We start from the raw sequence: 26,730 nt of genomic DNA on the forward strand, positions 1-26,730 counted from the left end.
AGCAGCTCAGCTACTGAAAAGCCTATGTGTCTTAGCACATCCTGCACTTTCAGCATCATCAAACCACCGTCAAATCTCACTCTGCCGGGAAGCTGTTTGTGCAGCTGGCTCAGTTTTGATGGAGACGCAGGAGGAGGTCAGAGAGAGCGGACAGACCCACGCTCACGCCGCTCAGCTGTTTGCTCCAGCGGCTCTGGATGCATGGATATTTACAGATGACGATTAAGAAGGTGTTTTAAATTGAGTTTTTGTCACCTCTAGACATCTGTCTCTTGCTCTCTTGTGAGCTTTCCTCCAGAGTCGGCCTCTCAAAACCCCGCAAACTAGAGCGTATGCCATTCACAACACTGGTTCTGTTGAACTCGAGTGCAGAGAAGAAGCAGGCCACAGAAGAGAGAGGGAGCCTCTGATCCTGGTCCTGGTTTCTCTGTTCTCCTGTGAGCTTAAGAACAAGTCTGCTGGGCCTGTTACTACCTTGCTCCTGGTCCACTTCTCTTCTTACCGGCTTCACTCCTGACAGGTTAGCATTTTCACAGTTATTTATCACTCATGGCATCATCTAAAAAACGTATGTGTGTTCAGGCTGAGCTAAAAGATGCGTTAGATTTTAAAAACATACATTTCTGAAGATTGAATTTGACGTCACATTAAATTTACACAGGAAATACTGTATCTGATGTAAAATAATGTAAGGTTAGAATTATATGGGGGTAACTGGAGTCATATGCCATATCCTTTATGAATTTTTCAATATTAAAATGAGAACGGTGAGCTAAAAAAAAGATGAACATCAATATTTCCATGCGACTTACGTGCGTCTAAAAGCCGTTCTTATGTCCAGCCCTCCTGGAGCTCTGGCCTCTGGAAGTCAGCGTAAGACGATCAGATCAGTGAGGAGTCCATCGACACAAAGAGAAGGTGAAGAAGGATGCACGCTGCACTCACCGTGCACGGTCAGTTCAAAATTACAGCTGTCGAACTTGTCTTTGGATGAAACCTCACATCTGTACCCTCCTGCAAAGTTAGCCTTAGCAGCAATGATCTGCATCTCAAACGTGTACACCTGCAAGCAAGCATGATCATAATACCTCCATCAAAGGGTTTTACTCTGACACACCTGTTTGGTCAACATGATCTTCAAACTGGACCCTTATTAATCAATCAATCAAGATACTTTATTAATCCCCTGGGGGGAAATTCAAGCTGGGGCTTGATTTATTGTCTTCTTGTTTCAGGATTATTGTGTCTTTTCCTGATCTTAATTTACCTTGCTGCTACGATCATAAGTCTCCTTCAGCTGTAAATGCTTTCCACATTTGGTGGCGAGGTCCATCCACTTCCCTTTGAACCATCTGATGGTGGGTTTCTTCAGCAGGGACTCAGCATTCACTTTGGCCACAAATGTGAAGTTTTCTCCTGCACAGACAGAAAGCTGTTACCGAGCTTCCAGCATGACTGCACTTTAAGATGTTCTTCAGGATTTTTGTCAAACTGATCTTTTGTCTTTAACGCGTTTATTTTTTTCTACCATGAATTAATTTTTTTTTCTAACTAAAGCAATCGACAAAAGTGTCTGATATTTTATTTTGAAAAATTATGTTTTTTTGTTTTACTGTGAAAAACAGACATTTAAAGACATTTTTTTGCACAAATACAACAGTGAAAATTCCCATTAACCAAAGTTAAAACGCTAGAATTAAATTTAATTAAAATAAATTGTTAAAATAATTTTGAAAATAATAAAATAAAGTAAAATAAAATAATAATAATAATAATAAAATAAAATAAAATAAAATAACATAAAATAACATAAAATGAGTATAGTAAAAAAAAAATAAGGTTGCACACCTACTGTGACCTCTCCACTCTGAGGTTTCTCAGTGAAGAGTCCTGTCAAGTCTTGTCTGGTGTCTGGAGCATCTGCTGCAGATGGAAAATTTAGTAATTAACTAACCATAAACTTGATGATAAATTGTATTTTTGGAGCCAATGACATGTACATGAAATGTAAAATGGAGATTTTTTTCCGAATAAGATTATTTACCCATCTACTTATTTGTTTATGTTCACATTGCTGATATTTATTGTGATTTTCTTTTGTGAAAGGGATTATTGTTGCTGGTTTTATAGTTAGACAAGAATTTGAGGAAAAATCTCTCTTTTGAGTTATCTTTTTAGACTTTTAAGGCAATATATTCTAATACATTACGGTGGAAAAAAACAAAAAAAAACCAAGCAAAGTTTGTCTAAAATCTAACCGTCACTATTTCACATGTTAAAAGTAGAAAATTACATTGTAGACTCTTTATTACAAAGCTAAGTAACTGAAATTGTAAGATTTAATGCAAGAAAATAATTTTAACTCAACTAAAAACAATTGTACCACACTCAAGGATTTTGCTTATGTTGACACCATTCTGAATGTAGGCCACGCTTTGCATGAGATTATATTTAGAGTGACCTTTTGCATGTAAAGTGGCCACTGTAGCATTCCTGTTTGTGTTTTTCTAAACATTTTTTTTAAATACAGTCAGAAGCAGACAAGGTCAAGCCTAAAAAAGCTTATTACAGCCAGGAAAACCCTCCCTTTCTTGGTTTCACATGTTGGTAATATTAAAACTTGTTTTAGTTAGCTCGAAAATGAAGCCTTTAAGTTTAAAAGTGCTTTAGAACACCAATGAAAAAGTGGATAAAAAACAAACAGGAGAGAAAAAAAATGAGCAAACACAAATATTTATCACAACTTAAATATTGGGAACGCTCCTGTGCATAAAGTGATGATAATTCACTTTTCACAAGCTTGAAGATTCAAACTGCCACTGCACGATGGGGAGGAAGTACCAGATTTCATGCTGCTCCCTGATTTTCTTTTAAATTGTTGGCCTGCTCATGAATTTAGATAGCAGCAGTCAGGTGTAAGGAATGACCCACTTTTTATTTATCCCCAGTGGGTGGCTGATGGCCGTCGTCTCTTCGAATGCCGCCGCCTGGAGATATTTGCACATCGTCCAGTCAGAGTTGCTGTCGGCCGGAGATCTGGCTGTGGCTACCCAGCAGTTGGTGGATTTTGTAATGGCGTCCTCCCCACCTGTCGATGGACCGGCACTGTGCAACCTCGAAATGTGCCCAGCGGCCACTGACTGATGTCAACTTTTAGCGAAAAATTGTTTCATAAAACCTCATGTAAAAATGCAACTCGATTATGAATTCCGCCACGCTGCCACCTGTTGAATTTGCTGAAAAACTTGCATTTAGGTTGCTGCGCTGTGGTATTTTGGGATATGTGAGTCTTAAGAACTAGATTTGTTTTACGATAATCCAAGCGTCCCTTCACATTCTAAACCCAAATGTCCCATTTGGGGTCATGGGGTTGCTGGAGTTTGCCCAGGTACTGTTGGGCAAAGGTGGGGTACAACCCGGGTCAGTTTGCCAGTCCACCATGGGGCCACTAAAACACATACAGTGGTGCAAAAAATGATTTAGCCAGCCACATATTGTGCAAATTTTTCTTCTTAATAAGGTGACTAAGGCCTGTAGTTTTCATCATGGGTATACCTCAAATATAGGAGACAAAATGAGAAAAAAAAATCCAGAAAATCCCATTGTCTGATTTTTAAAGAATTTATTTGTAAAATAAGTTGAAAAACAAATATTTGGTCACCTACAAATAAGCAAGATTTCTGGCTCTTCTTCGATAAAAGGATCCTCTGTCCTCCACTCGTTACCTGTATTAATGGCACCTGTTTGAACTCGTTATCTATATAAAAGACACCTGTCAACCTCAAACAGGCAAACTCCACAATGGCCAAGTCCAAAGAGCTGTCTAAGGACACCAACCCTTACACTATATATAGTATATATATATATATATATATATATATATATATATATATATATATATAAAAGAGTGAACCAGTTAAAGTGAAGCGAGAGAAAAGAATCATTATGGTGTTGCGGCAAACAGTAACTCACCTTCAGCTGGGGGAGGGTCCTGTGCGGCGGGGGGAGCCCCCTCCCGTGGATCAGAGGCCTGCTCTGGCTTCATGCTTGGCTCCTCGGGCTTGCCTGCAGGAGCTTCAGCTGGAGCGTCTGTGTTATCATCACCGCAGACACGTCAAGACACGCGTTAGAGAAGAATTCCAAAGAACAAACCTAGTTCACCTTTGTGTAAATATTTTGTAACATTTGAGCCATCAGATCACTGCATTTTCTAAAACCAGGAGACCTTCTCTGGCGGCAGTTTATCTCCCAAATGTTCCTTTTGTCTTATCTTTTCAGAGTGACCCTCTAACTTTCCGTGCCTTATCAGCTGTCCGCCATGCCTGTCCTCAGCACCAGTCAAGTGCTGGTTACTCATGAGGAAATAATGTGTTGGTGTGGGGGGTCAAGGTCATCGAGTGGGCAAACTGAGCTGAAGTGAGGCCATGATATGAGCTGCAGACAGCTGAAGGCAGGGGCTGGTCACGCCACTCTGATGCCTTTCTTAGAGATTTGTTTGCACCTTATGGTATCCCAAGAGCACGGGCAGGGCTCACTGACAGACTAATGGCACAAATGTTCCTCACTCGGCACACGGCGCAAGGACCACGACTGTGAAAGACTTCAAAGGAGCAGTTGGACTTCATGGAAATTTGTTCTCAAATAACAAACTCAAAATAAATAAACTGATAAAATACTTAATTTGCAGATTCATTTGTGCTTGAAGTGGCCATGAAACTGCACAGCACAATTACTTTGAAGCTATCTCCTCCTGCCTCCTTGAGGGCTGTTTCTGACTTTATTTAAAGGGGAATGAATTCTAGTTAAATCTATTTATTTTCAATTTTCATTTAATCAAATAGCACTTTTAGGGGAAATCAAATAAAGAGGTAAAAGGCAGACTCAAAGTAAAGTCCATTTACATCTTATTTGATCCAATTCAGTCCAATAGATTTATGTAAAAATAAACATAGCGCCAAGTCCTTAAATGTCATGTACAGTCCTGGAAAAAAGCCTTTTGCAAGAACTCCTAACAATTTCAACAAGAATTAGTTTAGAAAGAAGCTGTCTCTGCTATTTTTTTCCATCACGTCAAACCAAACCTTCAAAGTCTGAGAGATGACTTGAGTTAAAGACCCACTCCAATCATCTTTTGATGTGTTTTTAAAATGTTCTCAGTGGTCTTTTTAAGGATGATTATGCTGCTTTTAGGCTTAAAAAAGTGTAGTTTTCTGGGACTTAGTTTCTGCAGAGCAGCAGGAATTTGCCACTGTGGAGTTGGATTGTTGGTATGAAACAACTCCGCCCCCCTCCCCTTCTCTGTTACATTGATGGAGCTTTTGACCGGAATAGTTTCTCCATCACAAATACTATATTTTTCAAACAGTTTTTTCATCTACTCCTGATTCACAACAGTTTGAATGAAAAAATACTCTAAAATAATATTTCAAGCTTAATGTACGTCATGAGAAAAATGCCACATGAACATTTTAAAAACACCACAAACGTGGTCTTCATTGGAGTGGATCTTTAATGCTTTTGCTGTGTGGTGCTCTGCAGGTTTCGGGGTAGCGTGCTCTGCTTTGTGCTCAGTGAAGACTACAAAAGGATCATAGTGAGAAAGCAGGGATCTCAGATGTGCAGCTTTTGCATCAAAGTGCCCCCCCACCTGGCTTTGAAATGACTTTCAACTCAAACTTGACCTTGGAACCGCCAGCAATCACTGCGTACACACTGGCATCTTCCTTGGTTACGGTTTGAATAGTCAATGAGTGCTTGTTTCCTTCAGCTAGGATTAGATACTTGTTGCCACTGGCTATGTCCTTTGAGTTGCACTGCCATCGCACTTTGGCATCAGCCTTCTCGGTCTCTGCTTCAAAGACCACGGAGGACCCCTCCTCCGCCTCCTGAGCTTTCGGTCTCTTGGTGAACGCCGAAACTGAAGTGGGTGAGTTGAAAATGCAGAGTAAATGCACATTTTCCTGGTGAGTTGTTTACTGATTTGAGCACAGTGAGATCATGGTGGATAATTTCAAAAGTGAGGCTCAGACTTTAACTCCATCGTGTTTCAGGGAAGGTCTTCAATCGCAAAAACATGAAAAAGCGCTTATTAAACTGAACTGACATGAAAAAGTGGCCTTGAACACACCCAGCAGATCTGTCTACCAGGATCTAATCTTCATCCTTGACTGATTGTGCACTTTCAAACCTGCCAGTTTGGTAGCAATGAAACCGGCTCTCATAAACAAGTCCTTCACGGGGAGGATATGAGGCAGCCCCCTCGGGGGGGATGTTGGTATGCTACGCCCAAAACCCACTCAAGTATTCATGAGGGGATGAAGGAGAGCACAAAAATACCAACTGACTGTAATAAAAAAAAAAAAAAAACACACCTTAAAAAAATAACAGCTTGAAACATTTCCAACCGTGCGGCCAGCGGGGGAGACAGTGAGTTGGTTCGTTCCAAAAGGAGACATAGACAGCTTGTAAATTCACGAGCTGATGGTTTCTCAAACAATGTACAGTGAAGTACAGTCTGTACTATGGAGGGGCTAATTTTAAACTTTAGCTGCTCCCTCTGACCAATGTCGCACAAATAAAGCGATTCTTTTTATCATATATCCTAAAACATAGAACATACTGAAAAGTTCAGATTAGATTCACAGTCTTAATGATTCCAGTCAGTTGATAATTTGTAGAAGGTCTATATATTTAAATCTAACCCTATCATGTACATTTAAATTGTAGTAGATTTGAATAAATTCTAAAACTGTAAAAATGTAAAAAATAAAAAAAAACCTCCTTGAAAAAGTGTTGATCCACATTCTATTTCCTAGTTAATCATCACATTTTCAGATTTATTTTCTTCCAGTTGTCAGACATAAAGGTGTGCATGTTGTTTTTAAACTCAGTATTACAATATTTTAGCTTAAATTAGTCACAGGTAAACAGGTACAGTAGTGCTACTATAATATGGTTGAAAATAATTGGTTACAACACATCGGATAAAGAAAGGACAACAAAAAGCCTAAAAGTGTAAAGTAATTTTGTACGTAAGATATTTGTGGCATAGTTGTCTCATTTTCCAAACCTAGCAAAAGTGATAAAGCGCTAATTTGATGGATTGGATCAAAAATTACAGAGAGAATTAAGGACACTAACGACAAGGGAGCTGTCAGCCTTTAAACTGTTGCAGAACTATTGTGTTTTAGGCCCCCACACGGGGAAAACCCCTTAAAATTGACCGATACAAACACTGTCTGTTCATGTTCTGTTTTATTTGATTGCAAAAGTTCTCAAGTGCTCCCAAAAAAGCCAATCTTGGGCTGATTGTTCAGGTTTAAGGTACAAAAAGATGTCTATTCTAAGTTTAATAGTGGAAGAGTGCAATAAAACGTTTTGATAAAAAAATAAGATTTTTTTTTTAAATCTACAATTTAACAGTGACCTTCAGGATAAGAGTTTAAATTTAGGATGTGCTCTGTACATGCAGGTCATTTAAATGAGACGTGCTGGTTTCAGCTGCAACAGGTATCATAGCTGGCGGATTAGCATGAAGCTATTTTTATGGGTCTGGAGGCAGTCAGAGGGATGCGCTCCTCATCAAGTTGTCAGTCATACATGCTAATACCTTGCTGTTCAATCCCACTATCTTTAAAGTTTATAAAAAAAACTCTATATTTTGTGACCTTTTGAAGGACAAAAAGTAGAAACATTGACATTACTTTGATATGATGCAGAATCTCATGGAAAAATCATAAATTTTGTCTGAGATTTTATTATTCTAATAGGAATTTTAGATTGGATATAAACCCACAACTGAATAAATAAAATATATATATTAAAAAAAATACAAAATAATATCAAATTGAACTAAAACCAACTTAGAATAAAAATGTTGCATAAAAAAATTAACTAAAAGAATGCAGTTAAATGAAAAACAAATAAATAGAAGCATAAACGACAACATTAATTGACAATATTCCCATAATGGATCTGGATAAAAGCTCTTAACTGTTATTGTTCTCCATGAATCTCTCATGCTAAAGGTCTTATCGCACACAAGTTGCCCATTTGGGCACCACTCAGTCATCCGATATGTGAGACGCCGCCGGCCTTCTCGCTCCACAAACAGCCGCTCACGCCCACTCATGAGAGCAAAAAGAAAACTGTGGAAAGCCATTTGTCAAGCTGAAATCCTGCAGGGGCATTTTTGGATCAGTGGGTCACTTTGTGAATGCTGTAATGCTGGAAATGTGACAGTGTCGTGTTGGCATCTGACAGTGTTTCCACCTGGGCTGTGTTGACAGCACTGGAGGGGGTGAGAAACGCTTTGAACTGGAGGACACATAATTACCTGTGGCATGTTCTGATTTTGGCGTCGGGCTACAGGAGCAGCAGTACATCTTATTAATGAGCTTAGAGGGGCTTAAAAAGCCTTGAAATTACATTCTAATTAAAGAAACAGGAAGCACACTGGGAATGAAGATGGCAGATAAATTACAGACAATTTTACCGATTTATCCATCATTTTTTTTGTAATTTAACAACTTCATCCTGCGAAGAATCCAACTAAGTCAAGTCTTACAGTGGATTGATATGATTTATTATTCTTTTTACTTTCCATTTAGACTCCAAAAAAGAACATGTTTGCTTCATGGTTACCCAGGAAAGCTATAGCTGAGTTTGTGTCATAATATTGTATAAAAAGCGCAATTAACATGCTAGAAAAATACAGCAAATTCTTGAACGCACACACAGTTTGATTGTTTTTGCTGCTAAAAACTAGAGGTTTGACATAAGAACATAACAAGACGACAGAGCTGAAAATGCGAGGACACTCACCTGGTTTTTTGACTGGCTCTGGCATCCTGAACGCTTTCCCCTTCACAGCAGAGACTTTACAGTTGGCTTTCTCTGCCAAATCCTCAGCTTTTAATAGTGGCCCTCCCCTCCTTTCTGGATCCAACCCTCCCCTCTACTCCTGCTCCCCCCCAGTCCGACCATTAAAATAAAGGCACCCCCTCCCTGCCCCGTCTGCCCTCTCCTGTCTTTTTCCCCATCATCCCTCACCCTGTTTAAAATGTAATGTCACTCCACTCCACCTTTAGCCCCGCCCCCCTTTTGTGTTACACTGCAGTCGTCTTTTCCACAGCACCTCAGCTGACTGACAGGCCTTAAGAGCAAAAGGAGGTAGCGAGATGCAGGGAGGAAGTTAATAATAGAACTTTAAATGTTTTGGAGCGTTTCACAGCCAATCGACCAACAGAACTAAGAGGACTTCAGAGGATGACGCTTTCAGGAAGATTTACTCTCTGTGGTGAATTAATTTGTTGGTCTTCCAGAATATTATTTTGAAATTTCAATACTCTCCATGCTGTATTATGTCTAGTTTTAAATCACAACTCATGTACAAAGTTAGAGGTTTCAATGAAATTATCTTAAAGCAATTTTATTTTACTTGTTTAATTCATATTTGGATTTTATATACTTTTAGGCTGCTGTTTTTAATATTTTGGATTTTGTTTCTCTTTCTATTTCCTCAAACCATTTGGTACCTAATGACATAGTAAAAGGCAAAAAACTGCATTTAATTGATTCGTATATCTGTCCTACCCTGAATTTGGTCTGGCTTCTTGAATTGTTTCTCACCTGTTAGCAGCAGCTAACAGGACTATTGTTTGGAGCTGTACGATTCTGAGAACTGGGACATCACAGCTGCCGTTGTTTTATTTTTATAGTTTGATGCCTCACTAACAAGTTTAAAATGTCCCTGAGCCTGTAAAAAAACATGTGCCCCCAAAAGATTTTACCTGTGTGTTGCGTTGGATGCATTTTAAAAAAAGCTAAGGGGAGCAAAACGTTAAATATAGATCTGACTCCCACTATGAAATTACTCTGAGTTGACTATATAAGTGAAGTATCATTACACTTCATTATTTAAGATATATTAAGTTTTTCTTCAAAATCCTATTTTTTTATTATATAATTTTTCCAGAGCAGGTAGTTTTTAAGATTAAAGTTGTGACCTTGTATTTTCTTAACCTTTTAACACCTGAGAAGTTGCCAGCGACGGTTAAACATGACACACTCTTTACCGTACCGTAAACAGTAACATGATGTACATAATGTCAGCAGATTCTGAAGCAGAGAAAAGCGTCGGTAAGTCAAAGAACGTTCTGTTAATCTAAAGGATTAAGAGACATGTTTGCGATTGAATTCATACAATAAATAATGTGATAAATACATTTTATAAAATGTATTTGAATTATTAACAAAAACAGAAAAAAAAATAAAAGTTTTTGTGTATAATAAATGGAAAACTCACCAATAAAAAGAAACTATAAACTGTTCTCCTGAATACAAATAACCAGTTTTATTGTCTTTTCCCAGATAAACTTTAAGCTGTCACATTGTTTGAGTTTGGTTCAGCTGTTAAAAAAAACTGTAAAAACAATTCCCACCCTATTTTATTTTTAATTTTTTTTCCACCAGTGGACCACTCTAGCTCAGGAGGGAACACAGTTACAGTTGCTGGCCTCTAGAGGGCAGTATTACCTGAAAGAAGCTCTGACTAACAAACATAAAAAAAATCCTGAAGAAGAAAGCTAGATATTCCTGCTAGCTTCTGGATCTAATTCAGGTAAGGCCAAAAACACAAGACTCTTTCAAGTCAACTTTCAGTTATAACGATTTATCAAGTCAACCAGTAGATTTTACTTTGAGTCAAATGTTGATCTTTTTTTTTTAACCAAATCAGATTTCTGCTAGTTTTTTGTTGTGAAAATTCCTAATTTTATTCATACAAATATCACCTTTCTACACTTTGATCTAGAAAAACTGTTTTCAAAGTTTGAAGAAATTTAGTTTGAGAATGAAACTTAAATGTTTGTGACCATTTTTGCTCATATCATTTCCTCTTTTTGGTTAGCTTCTCCTCTTTGGTCTGGTGGACCGCCCATGCCATGCGATTGTGAACGCACCAGAAGTTCTTTGTCAGTGAACAAAGATCCTTATTTCAGAACTTTTGATCCACACCGCGCATGCCCAGAAGTAACAGAGCATCTAAGTGGACAAACCAAACAATGTATATGATTTTATAGGTTTAATAATGAAGCAAAAAAAAAAAAAAAAAAAAAAACTAGATTAACTCTTCAACAAGACATATTTGTCCCTGGCGACACTAAGTAACACACGCTCTTTGACATACCGTAACTCCTCCACCATTCCAGCAATCAATGTGAATCTGCTGATATAACATAGAGAAAAGCGCTTTTTCATAACTGCTATGCACCGTTATGCAGCACATTACTAATGCAGTGTTGCAGAGTGGAGCAAAGCCAGTTTTCTCAGTGACAGAATTAGCTGATTTACATGGATTGCATAAGCATTTCACTGCTGGACAGTGTTATTAGCGTATGGCTGCTTTTGTCAACTTCAATATCCTCTGGAATTACATTAATTGTCAAACAGTTGAAGAATCACAGTAGTTGAAGGAATGTAAACGCATTCCAGTGAAAATTGCTTTGTTGGTGTTTTTTAACAGGTTCTTGTAGCATTTTTGTCATGATGGAGGATACGTATGAAGCAAAATGAAGATTAAAACTATAAAGTATTTATTTATTCAAATTTTTGTGAACCAAGAGCAGATGAAAAAAATGACATTTGATAAAGATTATAGGTGTGCTCCCTTCTGATGCATCCACTTGTAGACGACTAGATGGATGTTTTCCTTGTCTGAGCTGACATCAGACTCAAAGCTTTTTAGCTCTCATACTGCACACCATGTTTGTTGAGGTTGTAAGAGCTTTAAGCAGGAGAGCATGTCACCAGATGGATGATGGGATGTAGGGACAGGTTTACTCCGGACCAAAGATCCCACAACTGAGAAGTGAATTTCAAATGAACTACTTCCGGTCCTCAGAACGATCAGAACCTGTTTCAGAACACGGAGACGGATCTTTCCAGGCTGAGCTCCCTGTGATCCCTGGACGTTCACTCTTTTAAGAGCCAACTAAAAACTTTTTATTTAGCTGAAACCATTCTCATTTGGGCTTGAGGTGATTGTTTTATGTGGTACATGTTCTTGTCTTTTATGTTTTTTTAACTTGTGAGGTTTTTGTCTTTTATGTTTTTAACCTCTGAAGTTTTTATCTTTTATGTTTTTACCTTCTGAAGTTTTCGTGTTTTAGCTTTTGAAGCACTTTGTGCTATATACATTTTTGATTTTAGTTAAAAACGGCATAATCATCATTAAAAGACTTTTAAAATAGATAAAAAATGATTGGAGTGGGACTATAATGGGGCAAAGCAGGCACAATGGTTTGTTTGAAACATTAAAAACATCCATCATCTCTACCTGCTGAATAGGAAGTATTCTTTACCAAGCATGTTGGTTTCTTCCTCGTATCCATTGCAGAGATACAGACGAATGATGACAGTGGGTGAAACTGACACACAGACTATACGTTAATGAACTTTAATTTCTGTGCCGCCTATTGACATGATGTGACACCTCACACCCCGTAAACGGAGAGCCGGACCCCGCAGCGTGTCAGGATTCACAGTCAGATAATGAACAAGCAGTGACAAGCCACTTCACCCTCTGGGCCCATTTTAAGCCTCCAAGTTCCTCTAAAGCTACCAGTTATTCTCTGACATGCACCCAAAGATAACAGACCACATTTGTAAACCTAACACTATTCAATTGTGCAGATTAGTTTCCTCTTCCTCTCTCTTCAAACACATTTTTTTTGTCATTGATGTTTGTTGAAGTCAACCGTCTGCAGTTACACATAAAACACTTGATACAAACCCTTTTGGATTAAAGACACTTTCATTTATTTGTACAGTTACTTTCCTTTTTATGTAAATATTTGCATGTAGCATGATATATTAACTAATCACAGTTAATCCTGTTCAATGATCGCGTCACGTCTTTAGGCTGCTTTAAATATAAACTTGCAACGTTGACAGGCTATGTACACACACACACACACACACAAATGATACACAATGACGAGAACTTTTGCATGTCTAACACAGGAGATTAAAAATGGAGGAGGAGGAACATTGAAGGTGTATCAAGATCACTTATTCAAGACCTTTTTTGTTAGCATTTTCTTAAGAAAAAAATGTAAATGCTACACAAACTTATACATTTGTGTTCATCTTGTAGGATCATGTTTACAAGCAGTTCTGAAAGTTATTTAAGGAGACTTATTGTACAAATTATATTTTACTTATATAAGATGAAAAAAATGTTACCAATACGTTTATCAAATTGAAGTCCTCCGAAGGGCTGAACTTGACAAATAACCAGTTATAAATGACTAAAAATGTACATTTTTATGTTTGTTTGTGGCTTTATTGTGAGTTTCAAAGTGACAGCATGGAGGACAGAGTCTGTGTGAAATGGTGAGAGCTTGCTGGCAGTTTAATGCATCAGTTTCTTTAGGGGATCGCTGTACTTAAACCAGTCCTACTCTAGATCAGACGGCCTGACTAACTAACTATCTACAGCTACATCCGAAAGGATCCCACCTGCTAAATGTATGTTTTTCTCTCCAGATGACTTTTCCCCAGAACTTCATCGCTGAACTGATACGTCAGCTTCTTCTTGATCTTCTTCACCTCTCCAGTTTTGCCGTAGTTGCGCAAAGCGCGAGCCATCTTCTGATAGGTCATCTTCTTGCGATTCCCTTTCTGGATTCCCCAGCGGTGTGCGAGGGCCTCTTTGTGTTTGGATGAAAACTGGAATGTCCCTTTGTCTCTGTCCACCCACCAGATACTGTCCTTCATGTCGCCGTTCCTTAAAAGGTCCAGCAGGAACTGGTACAGACGGATCTTCTTCTTATTACCTTGAGGAACATCAGATCGCAGAATTAAAAGTCGCTTAATTCAGTTTTTCTTTCAACGTCAGTTTAGGAAATCATTTAAAAATATTTTGCCAATTGATATAAAAAAAAGTAAACTTTTTTTGGAATTGTTGTTAAGCAACATGTGTGGTTGAGTAACTTTTAACGCAGTGTGAAGACAAAAAAAAAAAAGATCCTCAATTTTTATAAAACGCTGACGCATGTAAGACTGCAGTTGTCAAAACTTTTGTGTTTTTCACAATGTTTCTGCAATAACCCAACTGCATGACACATTAAAAAAAACTCAAGTAAACAGTAGAACATGTTATATAACACAATTAGACAAGAGTGTAGTTTTGATAAAACTTTGTTAAATGAAAGATGCAGATTTGGAATTCTAAAGGTTTCCTAAAACTGTGACATTACATTAAAAAGGTTTAAATAATGTGTTTGACGGAGGAACTCTGGAATGTTTCAAATAAATGTCATAAAACTATTCATTTAACCAGATTAAAGAGTCTTCTTTATCAAAGGGGACCAGGTCAAGAGGTCAGCAGCACATGGCATTAAAAACGCAGAAATAGACGATTACTAATACGGACGAAACATGACAGATCATTGATTCATCTTGTCTGCAATAAAACAGAAACAGAATAATTGGAGACAATTGCATCCATTTTTTAATGCTTGAATTTGAATCTTCTTCAGAAATATGACTTTTCCTCCAAATTTTGTTGTTTTGGTTGCTTGGATTCAGCACAATTACAGACTTGCAGATGATTTGAATTAAAAATGACCAAATGAAACTTAAAACTTGCATCCTTACCCAGCTCTCCTGGTAAGACGTAAGGGACTCGATCTCTGGAGTGCTCCTCATCGGACACCTCCAACGGAGGACTCCTTCCTCCGTGCTCTTCATCGTCGGAGCTGCGCTGAGACACGTGTGGTGGGTAGACCGCCCGCGGGAAGAAAGTTACCTTCAACAAAAGAATCAAAAACAATACAAATAATTACCTCTGTTGTGGTGTGGTTGGAACTTAACTTTGAATTTCCATATGAGACTTCCCCATGAGTATAATATATATAATAATAATAATACATCAAAGCAGCAGTGTTGGTAATATCAGTTGTACTGAAGTCAGTATTTTGTCCTGCTCCCCAAATCAGGTTTCACCCTTCCATCCAAATGTTTGTGGTCTTTCCTTCTCGTCTAACTTCTTCTTTTTCTTTTTATTGCCATGTGTAACTTAGGAAACCGAGCTCATCTATCCTGCCACAGCAGATGAGCTCAGCACCCGAACAACGTGACTCTATGTCTTGTTTCTGCCATTACGCAACTTTTCCAGCCTTGTTTTTCCCCCCCAACTTTTCGTGAGCCAAAATGGTTTGAGTCCATCAAAAGATGAATACACAACTGATTTCTAAGACTATGCCACATTTTTGTACATTTTTGAGGTAAAAAGAAAAAAATATTGTTTGATTTTGTGTTTACTTTTTTGTGAACCTTAAAAAAATGACCAAAAAAAAGATATTTTTCAGTCTCTATCTGGTTTCGGTCATGCATTTCTAAATTTTTTCTATTTTAACTTTAACGTGATTTCATTTCCATTAATGGGGGGTTCTACGTTTTTATTTTCCCCCACTCACTCGGAGCACATTTTGCTCTGCATGAGCTGTGATGTGTGGACGCTGCTGTAGCTGTCAGCCGGCCCAGGCAAAATATTCTATAAATATCCTCCCGCAACGATAAGAGTCAGTTGTGGAAAACTATACATACATGTGAGCTCCTTTTGTGACCAGCGGGTTTCACATGGTATTTTAATATCACATCGAGAGTGACATACTGACACCTTCTCTTGTTTACAGCAGCATTCTTCAAATGTAAAAATGGCAGACGGCGTTTGAGGAGGGAAATTTTCTCTCACAGGGGACGGTGACATAAAAGCACATGTTCTTTGTGCTTTTTTTTAGGAAGGTTTCTGTAAAAATGCTTTAATTTACTCAATTAGTAATATAATTTGCAATTTCCTTATTTTTTTTAATGATTTCTCACTTATGCACGCTTGTTTCTCTTTTAGAACAATGCTTAAATGTTCTTTTGCAGCGTGAAAACCTCTTTTGTTTGTTTGTTTGCTGAACAGAAGTTTGCAATGCCTCACCAGCACTCAACATGGAAGTGAAGCGGCGGTAAAATTCGCTGCGCAGGAGTGTGTGTGTTTTGCTAACAACTGGAGAGGTTGAAGATGTGACTTTTAGCAACTTTAGCAGAGTTTCTTAAGTCGGTTCACAATAAAAAAAAAATACTAAAATTAAGATTTCTTGTAATTCACCAAGATTCACTTCCTTAATTCTTTTAAAAGACCTCCACCGCCTTAAACCTTCAAATATAAATCTTTTCTTACAGCTTTAAATAAATTTGGCGTTTTAGAGATTCTAGTGGACAAAGTCTAACAGAAGTTGCAGCTTATATTTCACCAAATACAAGTTTTTATGTTGAAACTGGACTTTAGGAGTTCTAAATTCTCCTTTTATATGGAGAACACTAGAAACATCTCTAGATATATTATGAGTTCTAGTGCATCACTTAAATGGCAGAGTTATTATCCTTTCAATCAAAGTTTATAAATAATAAAAAAAGGCAAAGGCAATTACCAAAAGATTTTAACATTTGCCAATATGTGTGCAGGTTATTGTCAAAAAGCTCACCTAATAAGTCTAACAATAATCAAACAGGCCTTATTTAAGGACATCTAACAGTGGAGACAAAATCTGACTTACTGACTGCTGCAACACATGTGGATGAGCGGCCAGATTAGCATCCAGCAGGCTCTCTGGGTCGTATCGTATGGCGTCGTGTCGTATGAGGGCAGGCGAGTGGAGGGCCTGCACGCTCTGCAGCTCTGTGAAGTTGGTCTCCTGGAGGTTTTCAAACTCCACTGGGTGCACGTGAGGGTGAGGGTGGTAGTCCCAGTGATCTGAAGGGTTTTTAGACGTAAAATTAATGAGAAAAACCTTTTGCTGCTTTGGTGCATGGTTAACAGAAGATAGATGTGAATCCCTTACACAATGACAAAGCTCACACTTTTAAAGCACATCCCTAAAGTCCATATCGTGACAAGACTGCAGTTAAAAGCAGCTGAACTCAGCAAACACAAAAAGCTGAAATTTGTATACTTTGAGATGGCATGAAAACATAGATTTACAGAATATTTTAGTGATTTTATTCACTTTTAAGACAATATTTAAAATATAATTTAGAATGGCTCCTATTTTATTTGAAGATATGCCTAAAAAAGAGTGATCTTTAATCCATTTACAAGCAAAAACCAGTAAATATTAACTATGAAGTTCCTCGTTAAAATGTAACACATTTGTAGTTTATGCTTTATTCCATTTATCAAATGTATGAAAAGTCTGTGTCAGCTATTTTTATCTGCCTCTTCATCCACATGCGACCTCTCTTCAGTTGTTTAGGCGTAACATTAAAAACAGTAGACTGCAAGAGAAAGTAAAGCACCCTTCATGTATTAACAAAAACCCCATGGGGCGAAAGTTGTTCTATGTCTGTAGCTGTAGCAGCCCGAAAGAAAGGCATCTGTTTCCTGTGTTCCACCCGAATGTGGTGCGCTGCTCCAGCTGCACATGCACGCCGCTCTTTTTATGTACAATAAACCAGAAAAGTCTGCGTTGCCACAATTAACCATGGAGATAAAATACAAATATAGCTGCTTGACGAAAACAATTCTTTTGTATTCTTTTTCTTTATATAAAAAAAAAAAAAGCAAATTTTTTGGTCATTTTGGTAGAATCATAATTTATCTCAATTTAAAAATGTTTTAAAACAAGTTATAATATGCAAAAACATACATTTCAAAGTGAACATTCAGTTAAAACTTACCTGGTTGGATATCTGCATCTAACACATATGGATTATAATATTCTGTAATTGGATGTCTGTAGATGTCGGACTCGTACATTTCATCTGTGTGCTGCTGGAGAAGAAAAAAAATAATTTAAAAAAACAAATTTAAAAGTTTTTACTAGAAAGCAAACATGGTGTGAGTGCCACACCTTTAATTTTCAACTCATTAATTTTTTTAAATTGGATTACTTACCTTCAGCATTTCACATAAATGGCACATTTCTTGTAAACATTTTTACTTTCGTACTTTTTACCCTAACCTGTGCGTTGTAAAAATGACACTTTATTTTTTTTCTTTTCTTTTTTTTCGCTTCTGAAACTCTGAAGAACTTTTGAGTTTCATTTTCATGTTGCCCGTAGTATAAAAAGGCTCTTACAGTTCGAATCCTGCATTCAAATTGATATGGAGACCACATTTAGTCACCTTTTCCTCAAAAATAACAAGAGTATAACCTATTTTTGTTGAGACAATTTAAATTTTTTAAATTAGGTCAAAAACAATGGGTCCAGGAATCTATGACTTTAAGCTTCAAGAGCAGGAAAGTCTCTGGAATACGTCAAATAAAAAATAAAATGATACTTACAGGAGGGATGAGGTAGCTCTCCATTCTGTATGGATGCAACATGGAGACCTCTTGTCCAATGGACCGACTGTCAGACGCTTCGCTGGCAAAACCCTCACACAACCTTTCAAAACTTTTGTGGCACCATTGCACAATGTTTCAAAATTTCCTCTCACTCAACGAAGACTGAAGAAAAAAAAAAATCTCCCTCTTGTCACTCTTATTGTAGCGCATCTGCTCGTGGCCTCAGCTAAACTCTCACAGGCCTTTATTTCAGCCTCACGACATGGAATAAAAGGAGGCCTACTGTTTGACAGTAAAATGAAAAAAAGGAACTTTTAACTTCTGTAAAAATTCGTGTGGGTGGGAGCAGCAGAGTGTGTCTGCTGAAGGTTCCTGGTCATTGATTTGTCAGGGGAGACCATGAAGCTCCACGTTCATCAGGGTCTTTATAATGTTCCCTGCCCCAGCAGCCAATCACCATCGAGGGCTTCCCTCACCGAAATCTTCTGCTTTTAAGAAACAATTACAGGTATTTAAGATAAAATGCAAATATGTGAGCAGCTTCTAATGCACTTTAATTAAAATGTCATTTAAATATTGAATCTTTTTTGCTTACACTACAGTGGGCTCGATAAATCTCTATATATCTCTCTATTTTCTGATAAAACTCAAATTACTGCATTGAAACCTTATTTATTAAATTCAAATATATATGTTTAGTTACCCAGGAAGCACCAACAAATACACGTATTTTTCCTTTTATTCAAAGCAGTCTAAATCTTTCCTATTTTTAGTTCAGTCCACTGGGGGCTCTGCTTGTGTTTGTGGCTTTTGACTCACTAGGCAGCGATTAGATGCTTTAAAATTATACTGGAATATGCAAGGTGTTGTTTAAAAAGCAGTCCAAATTCAATAAAATAAAAAGGAAAACTTGAAAAAGTTAGCAGTGACTCTTTTTCCTATCAACACTAAAATTGCTGCAGAACTATGAGAATTTCCAACCCTAGAATCCAAACTTTAACCATAAAATGCCATCTTTAATATCAAAGTTTGGCAGCCGGCCCAAGCAAAGCCCACTTTTGGAAGCTCTGTATCTACACCCAAAGGCAGACACAGCTGGAAGATAAGATGAAGGTACAGTGTTGCTGTAACCACACCGAGATAAACAAAGATTATGATTGTCAAACCGAAAAGATGCTGTTCTGGAGAGGAACTGGTGCCTCCGGTGTCAAACTGAATGGCAAATTGGGAAACTGACACAAAGACAGTTTGTTTTCAATCTGCTACTTAAAATACTGTACTAAATAAGTTGTGTGGCCGGCCTCTGAGCGCACCATGACTACTGCAACAACTAAAAATACACTGATATTTCTGCAATGCTGACATTTTTATTTTTTTGATTGCACACTACCTGTAACTCAAATCTGCATATATTATTAGCGTTGTCTGTTTAAGAGGAAGAATGCTGCACTCTGATAAGGCCGTGCACTGTAAATATTACTTGCTCTAAGCTGAAAATACAGAGGCTATCTTGATCTCCTAGCAGAGGTCAGTGCTGGTGCAAAGTTGTCGCGTCCTCCTCTTAGAACATAAAATCCAGCAGATAGCTGAAATCTCGGGAGAGGTCACACATATTCACAGTTACAAACTGTATAATTGTTCTGCTGAGTCTCTGTTTGGGGGGTTGTTTAAACTACACACACATGTGCATCTCCTGTCTGAATCACAGCTGTCTGCGAACAACTGATGTCAAACACTCCAGCATTTTATGAATGTTAATTTGAGATTTGCAACAAAGCCAGCTCGATTTCTAATGGGACTCCATTCAGAGTGCTCAAAGGAAAATCTTTGTTTTTTTTTTTTGTTTTTTTTGCATGTTCATTGTTTTTTTTTTAATTACAAAAAAATGCAAATAGCTTTAAAAAAAAAATGACATATCATAGTGTTAAGGAACAATAACTTCATAGATTTGAATCTTTGAATGTTTTTATGGTTTTATTCCTTCTATTGTTTTTTTTGTATTTTGAATGAGAGCAGCTGGCTGCTTATGAGTTTCATTTTGTATTAATAACAATTCTATTAAAGAAAATCAGATTTTTAAAGGAATTATCTATAAAAATAACACAATAATATACAATAAACAGATTAAACTACTTTTTGCACAATATTAGTTGAATAAATGTGAATAAAATGAAACTTAATGGAAAAGATTACCCCCAGATAATCCATTACAAACAGATTCTCGGTTTTATGAAATAGTTTATAATAATTTTATGCCAAGTCATGGATGTCTTGACAGCACATTTTCTGTTTTGCCCTCCATGATGTTCTCTAAACATGACGCCCTGCAAGGTACTTGTGTCCCGATGAGTCTATTTCATCAGTTTTCAGGGATTAAAAAAATAAGTTAAAATGATTAAACTGGTTTAAAAATATGTCATAAATATTGGAACTTTTGATCTGCAACAAAGCTTAAGCATTTAAAAAGAAACATAAGCTGGGATATTTTCTTTACCGACTTTATCTTTTTTTGGGTTACCGGGTTACTGTCGCCAACAGTGGCCGGGTAGGTGATGTTTTCATGAATAATTTTATTGTCATTTCAATTTTTCTTAATATAATGACAAACATTTTCCCTTAAGTGTGTCTGACCTGTGTGTGTCCAAATATTTTTACTGAACTTTAAAACAAATAAATATACTTTATGAAAATATTAGTTGACTTGGTGCTATGTGCAAATTTTGAATGGAATGAGGCAAAAATGATTTAGAAAGATTTGAAAGGAATTAAATATATTTAGGATCATTTTTTAAAAGTTTTTTAAAACACAAAGGGATGGAAAAAATAGTGCATGAAATGTAAAAGTAAATTCAACGGATATGAATTTCTCCTTATGCTCTGTTTTGGGGCATATTTAAAAAAAAAAAAAAGTGTATTTTCAAATTTTTATGATGAAGTTAGAACATGAGCAGAGAGTGACTTTGTGTTGTTTTTCTGTAACATGCAGGGCCTTCACAAACACTTGGATTTGGCCTAAACCTTTTTATTATTATGTATTAGTGTTTAAAGCCCTTTAAGTGATAAAATTGATCTTTTCGATTATTCATGTTTAACTTTTTAATTATTTTTATGCTGTTCATTTTAATTATATTTTATTTCTACGCTACTGTTTTAACTGTATAGATATATCCATGTGATGATACCTTTCAGCCTAGGTCTCCTTTGAAGAAGAGATCTTATCTCAATGGAATTTTATGGTAAAATACACATCAAATTATATATATATATATATATATATATTTAAATGCACTGTTTTTGATAAACATTCATCCATTCCTTGTCTTAAACCCCTATATCCCTTTTTGTTGCTGGAGCCTGTCCCTGTTGGGTGAACAGGTCATCAGTCCGTCCTTCTTTATTAACTGTTTTAAATAAATTGTTGTTTTTGTTCATTTAGCCAGTAAAGTACAAAAGTCAAAAATGGCCCTCCCTACTTTTTTCACGTTTTCTAATGATAACTACATTTACTATCTCGTTGTCACGAGAAAACAAGTCCAAGTCCCAAATGACACACAGTCATTCAAGACTTCTCTTCAAACGAAAGATTCGAACATTGTTTATGACGACAATTTCAGCAAAATCTCTACCAGAGTTAGATTAACGATTCAAGACATCAATTACAAATGGATCACTTCTTCTGGCGTTTGATATTTTTTGTTTTTTTTTCTCACAAAATGCTTTTTCTGCTGTAGATTGCAGAAACATAAAAATATATTTTGTAGCAGATGGAATTGGGCAGGGAGGCTTTTAGGGTTCCGCTAATGTCTGGAGCTCAGTGAACGCACCACACAGAGTTAGTTACCCCTCAGGTCTGTCATCCAGTCTATCGTCAGGGGTTTGGGCTTCATGTGTACAGCTTTTGGCTGAATAAGTGAAATAAAGGAGGGGAGGGGGGGTGTTGAACAAGACAGAATCAAGATGTTTGAGGAGCTCCACTAATAAATCACAAACTAAGTTTGGAGAGCCTTTTTTTTTTTTTTTTTTTTACTATTGTTGAAAGCTTTGGTCTTAAAACAGACTTAAAACAGATTAAGTCCCACCATCTCAGTCCAGGAAAGAGAGAGAGGGGGCTGCTAAAGTACATTCTTCGATATCTCGTATTAAAGAATTTCTTTTTTTTTGGTGATAATGAGATAGTTGAAGTCATTCGGAACGTTAAGATAAAGTCCCAGTAGTTGTCACGCACCTAGGTGTGTGAAATTTGTTCTCCGCGTTTGACTCATCCCCTGGGGGAGGGGTGAGCTGCAGACATAGCTGCGCTTGAGAACCAATGGCGGTTAACTTCCCAATCCAACCCATTATAGCCGAGTGTCGAGCAGGGAGGCACTGGATCACATTTTCAGAGTCTTTGGTATAACTCTGCCTGGATTTTGAACTCACGACCTTCCAGTCTCAGGGTGGACACTCTACCACAAGGCCACTGAGCTTATTATCATAAGAAAATAGCATAAAAAATGTAGTAAAGTTTTGCTTAACGTATTAGAAAGGAAGTTGTGATGCTGACCCCTCTTCTCTGTTTAAATTTCAACACTTAAGTTGCTTTAAATAAAATTTTTCAAAACAGAGCTGTTTTGCAAAAACAGTGTGGTTTATAGTCCTGTCAGTATTTGTGTTTTTGTGGCCTCAGAGATGACACACAGTGCACTTTGCATGCTCAACAACAGAAACACGCTATTAAATGAGGAACTGTGAACCGTGTCTTTCAGATTCGGTTCCTTGACGGTCTTCTTTAAATGAATCCATTTACGTGTTCTGTGCTGAGGGTGATTCAAGCTCTTGCTATAAGAACCAGTTACAACTTTTGGGGCATTTTTGTTTGTCATCACGTTGCATTGAAGACCCAATCAACCCATTCTTTCATTCCTTTCAGGGAAATGTTGAAATTGTTGCTCCTTCAGGTGCTGCACGGCAGTTGAAGCGGAGTGAAGTGGATCTTAACTAAAAACTTGTGAAAACTGTTGTGTGCGAGCCTATTATGTGTGAAAACATTGTGAAAGACAAAACATGCAGAAAGCAGATGGTGGCAGATAATGCTACAGCTTTATTACACCAAAGTTATTTCCACATAGTTGACTACAGTGCTTTGAAGGGAGGGTTGCAAACTTTTACCGTAAAGACGATTAAAAATGTTTATTCGGTTTTCAAACAGTTTGGCATATCATGCAAACACAATCAAAACTGTCTTTCTGGCAGGTCACATGCCACTGTTTTTAAAGCATTTCCTCAGGGCACGAGTGTATGATATGGAAACGACTAACTCTGGTTAATGTAAGAATCATCAGATGTTCAGTTCACCATAAAATCAAGCAAATCTCAAACTTTATCTTGTTTTCCCAGAAAAGTATCCAGATACACCCTCAACTTTACATTTGGTAAAAAATTATAAAGTGGCAAATAACCATTAAGGAAAAGCTGAGTCAGAGTTGATGTGTTGGTCATTACTGTAAGAAAATGTTCTCTGCAGCAAGAAATAGTATTTTTTTTTTGCTTTGCTTTTTGAAATCAAGCACACGAAAAACCAAGGAAGAGGACAATCTTTATTGTTTCCTAGAACATTGGATCTGTGGTCACCGAGATGAGTTAGCGTGGGATCTCTATGCCGCACGCTGGAGGAACCATCGGTCGCAAGAGCGCGGTGAGTGGGAGGGGTCAAAGAATTGCTGTTGGGTTCACCGCTCTGTCTGCGAGTGTCAAGACTTTGAACCTGGGGGGGGACAGTTGCATGAAACCAGGGGCAGAGATCTGAACAGTCTGATTTTGGATTCTTCAGATTTGTTTAAATATTCTAAAAACATCAGTCAAAAGCATGAATTACTGAACATGAGTGCGTTTTTCAACAATTCATCAAAATTACTGGAAATAAAAACCAAAAAGGTTGGGTTGAAGTGTAAATGTTGCTTCCATCCATCCATCTTCTTGACCGCTTCTTCCCTTTCGGGGTCGCGGGGGCGCCGGAGCCTAACCCGGCTACTGATGGGCGAAGGCGGGGTACACCCTGGACAGGTCGCCAGTCTGTCACAGGGCCTCAATCACACACCTAGTCACGCACACATTCACACCTAGGGGCAATTTAGAGTCACCAATCAACCTATGAAGCATGTTTTTGGACGGTGGGAGGAAGCCGGAGTCCCCGGTGAAAACCCACGCATGCACGGGGAGAACATGCAAACTCCACACAGAAAGGTCCCAGCCGGGAGTCGAACCGGGGCCTTCTCGCTGTGAGGCAAGAGCGCTAACCACTGCGCCACCGTGCAGCCCTGTAAATGTTGCTTTAAAAATTAAAAGTATTGCTAAAAAAACTTAAAAAAAAGACCTAATTATTGTCTCACTGTATATGACAACAAGCCTGAAGCTTTGACAGCATCTATTCTGTAACCGTCTTTCCCAATCAGTGACCCTCTTTTGCATGCTTATGTTTGTCCTGATTCATTTAACTGTGACTCATTATCAGCCGTCTGCTTAGATTGTATTGTGAATCAGGTGACTGACATGGAAAAAACAAAACAATGGCATTGACTTGGAAAACACTAGTTTGTGGGGAATTGGCACCAAGTTCCAAGAAAGTAGTTTTACCTGAGAGCTTTTGGATGGGTTCCTATAAAACATTAAGGCAGTTTTGTAACGTTCCGATTTTTCAAAATGTGATAAAAATGAATTATTTGTTTAACCTTATCAGGATATATAATTTTTTTAAATGTGTCTTTAACTGTAATGTTAGAACGTTTTGGGGTTTTTTATGTCTATGTGTCATCTTAGTGAATACAATTTACAAAAGCATTTGATTTATAAACTCATGGTTGTACACTAAAAAGCAGCACAATTATGCTTCTTGAAAGCGCTGGAGAAACACTTGTTTGGAGACGATAATGCTGCCTTTTCTTAGAATTTAATCAATCTACATTTATGTCTTTTTTGTATAAAAATCAATGTGTAAAATGAGGGCAACACTGAATAAACGTTTAAGCCTGAAATCTTATAAATTTGCAACTCTCTGTGTCTGATTAATACCTAGAAAACATGCAACTGCATCCACACATTTTATACAACATTAGGTATAAAATCCATTGTGCTCAAAGTGATGATGCACAGTCACATTGAAAACATGTTCTTTCACATCTGAGGCTCTAAGCATCACAGCATGAAACTACAACACATTATATATTACAGTCTTTACAACAAATTCTAAATGAAAAATTAAGTTCACCACGAATCACGAACAAAAAGTTTGTAAATTCCACAATAAGAATCTTAACCAAATGTGTTTTTTTTTTTTTTTGCATGAAATACAATCTCGCTGCTTTCTAAGAATGCTGCAGCAGAGTTTTGTCTGTTAAGGTTTGAAGGCAATAGCTTGTACCCCTTAACATTTTTAAAGTTCTTTCTGTTGTATCGAAGTCTCATGCTTTAAGTCATTGTGAGGTGAACTTGCCAAAGAGAAAGATATCCTGTTGACAAAGAAACTGGTGTAGGTTCTCGTGGCATTGCAGGCTGATCCAAGAGTCTTGTGGTTCCTTAGATAAACTTTTGTAAACTTGAACTTTGATGATAAAGTAATTTAATTGGATTTTAGGGGATTTCTTTCTGAGAAATGTTTCTAGATATGATCACAGGCTATGTCCGAATTCCTTCCCTACTCACTATAAAGTGCAGTGCTTGGTGTAGTGTAGAATATTGTGCACTATTTAGTGCGTTTGCCATTTTATAGTGCTGTCCGAGCCTATGATTCCAAAATCGAGTGCAACTAGAAATTTCCCAGAATTCTTTGCAAAAAACTTGTGTGTGCATTGATGATCTGCATTTGCGAAAAAAAAACAAAAAAACATGTTTAAATGCATTTTTTTAAAAGTCCATCCACATTTTCCTCATCAGAACAAAGTGAAGCCATAAAAAGACGTCATGAAATGTTCGTAGTGAATCGATTTTCACTTTGTGAAATCGGTGATGTCATATTTTGAGTTAAAAAAAAAAAAAAGACAACTAGTGAGCATGGTGTCCGAATTACTTTTATAATCCAGGGCTCAAGATAGTCCAGCGCTATAGATTTTTAGCATTTAGGGATTAGGGTGGGAATTTGAACATAGCTACAGGCATCATCTTTTTATTGGTAATCATTCAATGTACATCATTTTTATTATTCAGTTTTTTAATTTTATTCTTTTGGTTTTTTGTAAGATTTAATATTAATTTTAACTGATAAAAGTACAGTCCAACCAAAGGAAATATAGGTACCACATTTGCTCTCTGGAGGACTGATGTAAATGCAATGGAAGATTAGATCAAACTGTATAATAAATAGTTATAGAATACTTGGAAACACAACCTTTTATACTGAACTCCTCACTAGTCA

At 37.3% G+C, this 26,730-nt stretch overlaps 2 protein-coding genes across 13 annotated transcripts in view; both read right to left on the reverse strand.

Annotated features, from left to right (window-relative positions):
• Nucleotides 1–8,965, reverse strand: part of mybpc3 (myosin binding protein C3) — a 30,998-nt gene extending 22,033 nt beyond the window's left edge. For 3 of the 8 annotated variants that reach the window (XM_024295090.2, XM_024295084.2, XM_024295087.2), the window contains exons 1-8: nt 8,824–8,956; nt 5,648–5,917; nt 3,973–4,089; nt 1,849–1,923; nt 1,268–1,416; nt 946–1,063; nt 813–861; nt 475–513 (exon numbers count right to left, since the gene is read on the reverse strand). In XM_024295090.2, coding sequence (XP_024150858.1) covers nt 475–513; nt 813–861; nt 946–1,063; nt 1,268–1,416; nt 1,849–1,923; nt 3,973–4,089; nt 5,648–5,917; nt 8,824–8,848 — 842 coding nt within the window. In that variant the 5' untranslated portion in view covers nt 8,849–8,956. Of the gene's footprint in view, nt 1–474; nt 514–812; nt 862–945; nt 1,064–1,267; nt 1,417–1,848; nt 1,924–3,972; nt 4,090–5,647; nt 5,918–8,823 lie in introns of all 8 variants that reach the window. The other 5 variants (XM_024295086.2, XM_024295085.2, XM_024295083.2 and 2 more) reach the window with 4 other exon arrangements.
• A 3,343-nt stretch (nt 8,966–12,308) lies between these two features.
• Nucleotides 12,309–18,823, reverse strand: spi1b (Spi-1 proto-oncogene b). Of its 5 annotated transcripts, none has more exons than XM_024294735.2 (5): nt 18,342–18,823; nt 17,734–17,827; nt 16,614–16,810; nt 14,662–14,815; nt 12,309–13,838 (listed from the first exon to the last, which is right to left on the reverse strand). In XM_024294735.2, the coding sequence occupies exons 1-5, from the start codon at nt 18,381–18,383 to the stop codon at nt 13,525–13,527; spliced, it is 801 nt and encodes a 266-aa protein (XP_024150503.1). In that variant the 5' UTR covers nt 18,384–18,823; the 3' UTR covers nt 12,309–13,524. The 5 variants fall into 5 exon arrangements, with proteins under 5 accessions (XP_024150503.1, XP_024150504.1, XP_024150507.1 ...); XM_024294736.2 differs by having other exon boundaries at nt 12,310–13,838; nt 14,662–14,818; nt 17,734–17,824; nt 18,342–18,819; XM_024294739.2 differs by having other exon boundaries at nt 12,310–13,838; nt 14,662–14,812; nt 17,734–17,824; nt 18,342–18,817.
• Between the last annotated feature and the right edge of the window lie 7,907 nt (nt 18,824–26,730).

This window comes from Oryzias melastigma, linkage group LG3 (assembly GCF_002922805.2).
Source record: "Oryzias melastigma strain HK-1 linkage group LG3, ASM292280v2, whole genome shotgun sequence".
NCBI classification, from domain to species: Eukaryota; Metazoa; Chordata; class Actinopteri; order Beloniformes; family Adrianichthyidae; genus Oryzias; species Oryzias melastigma.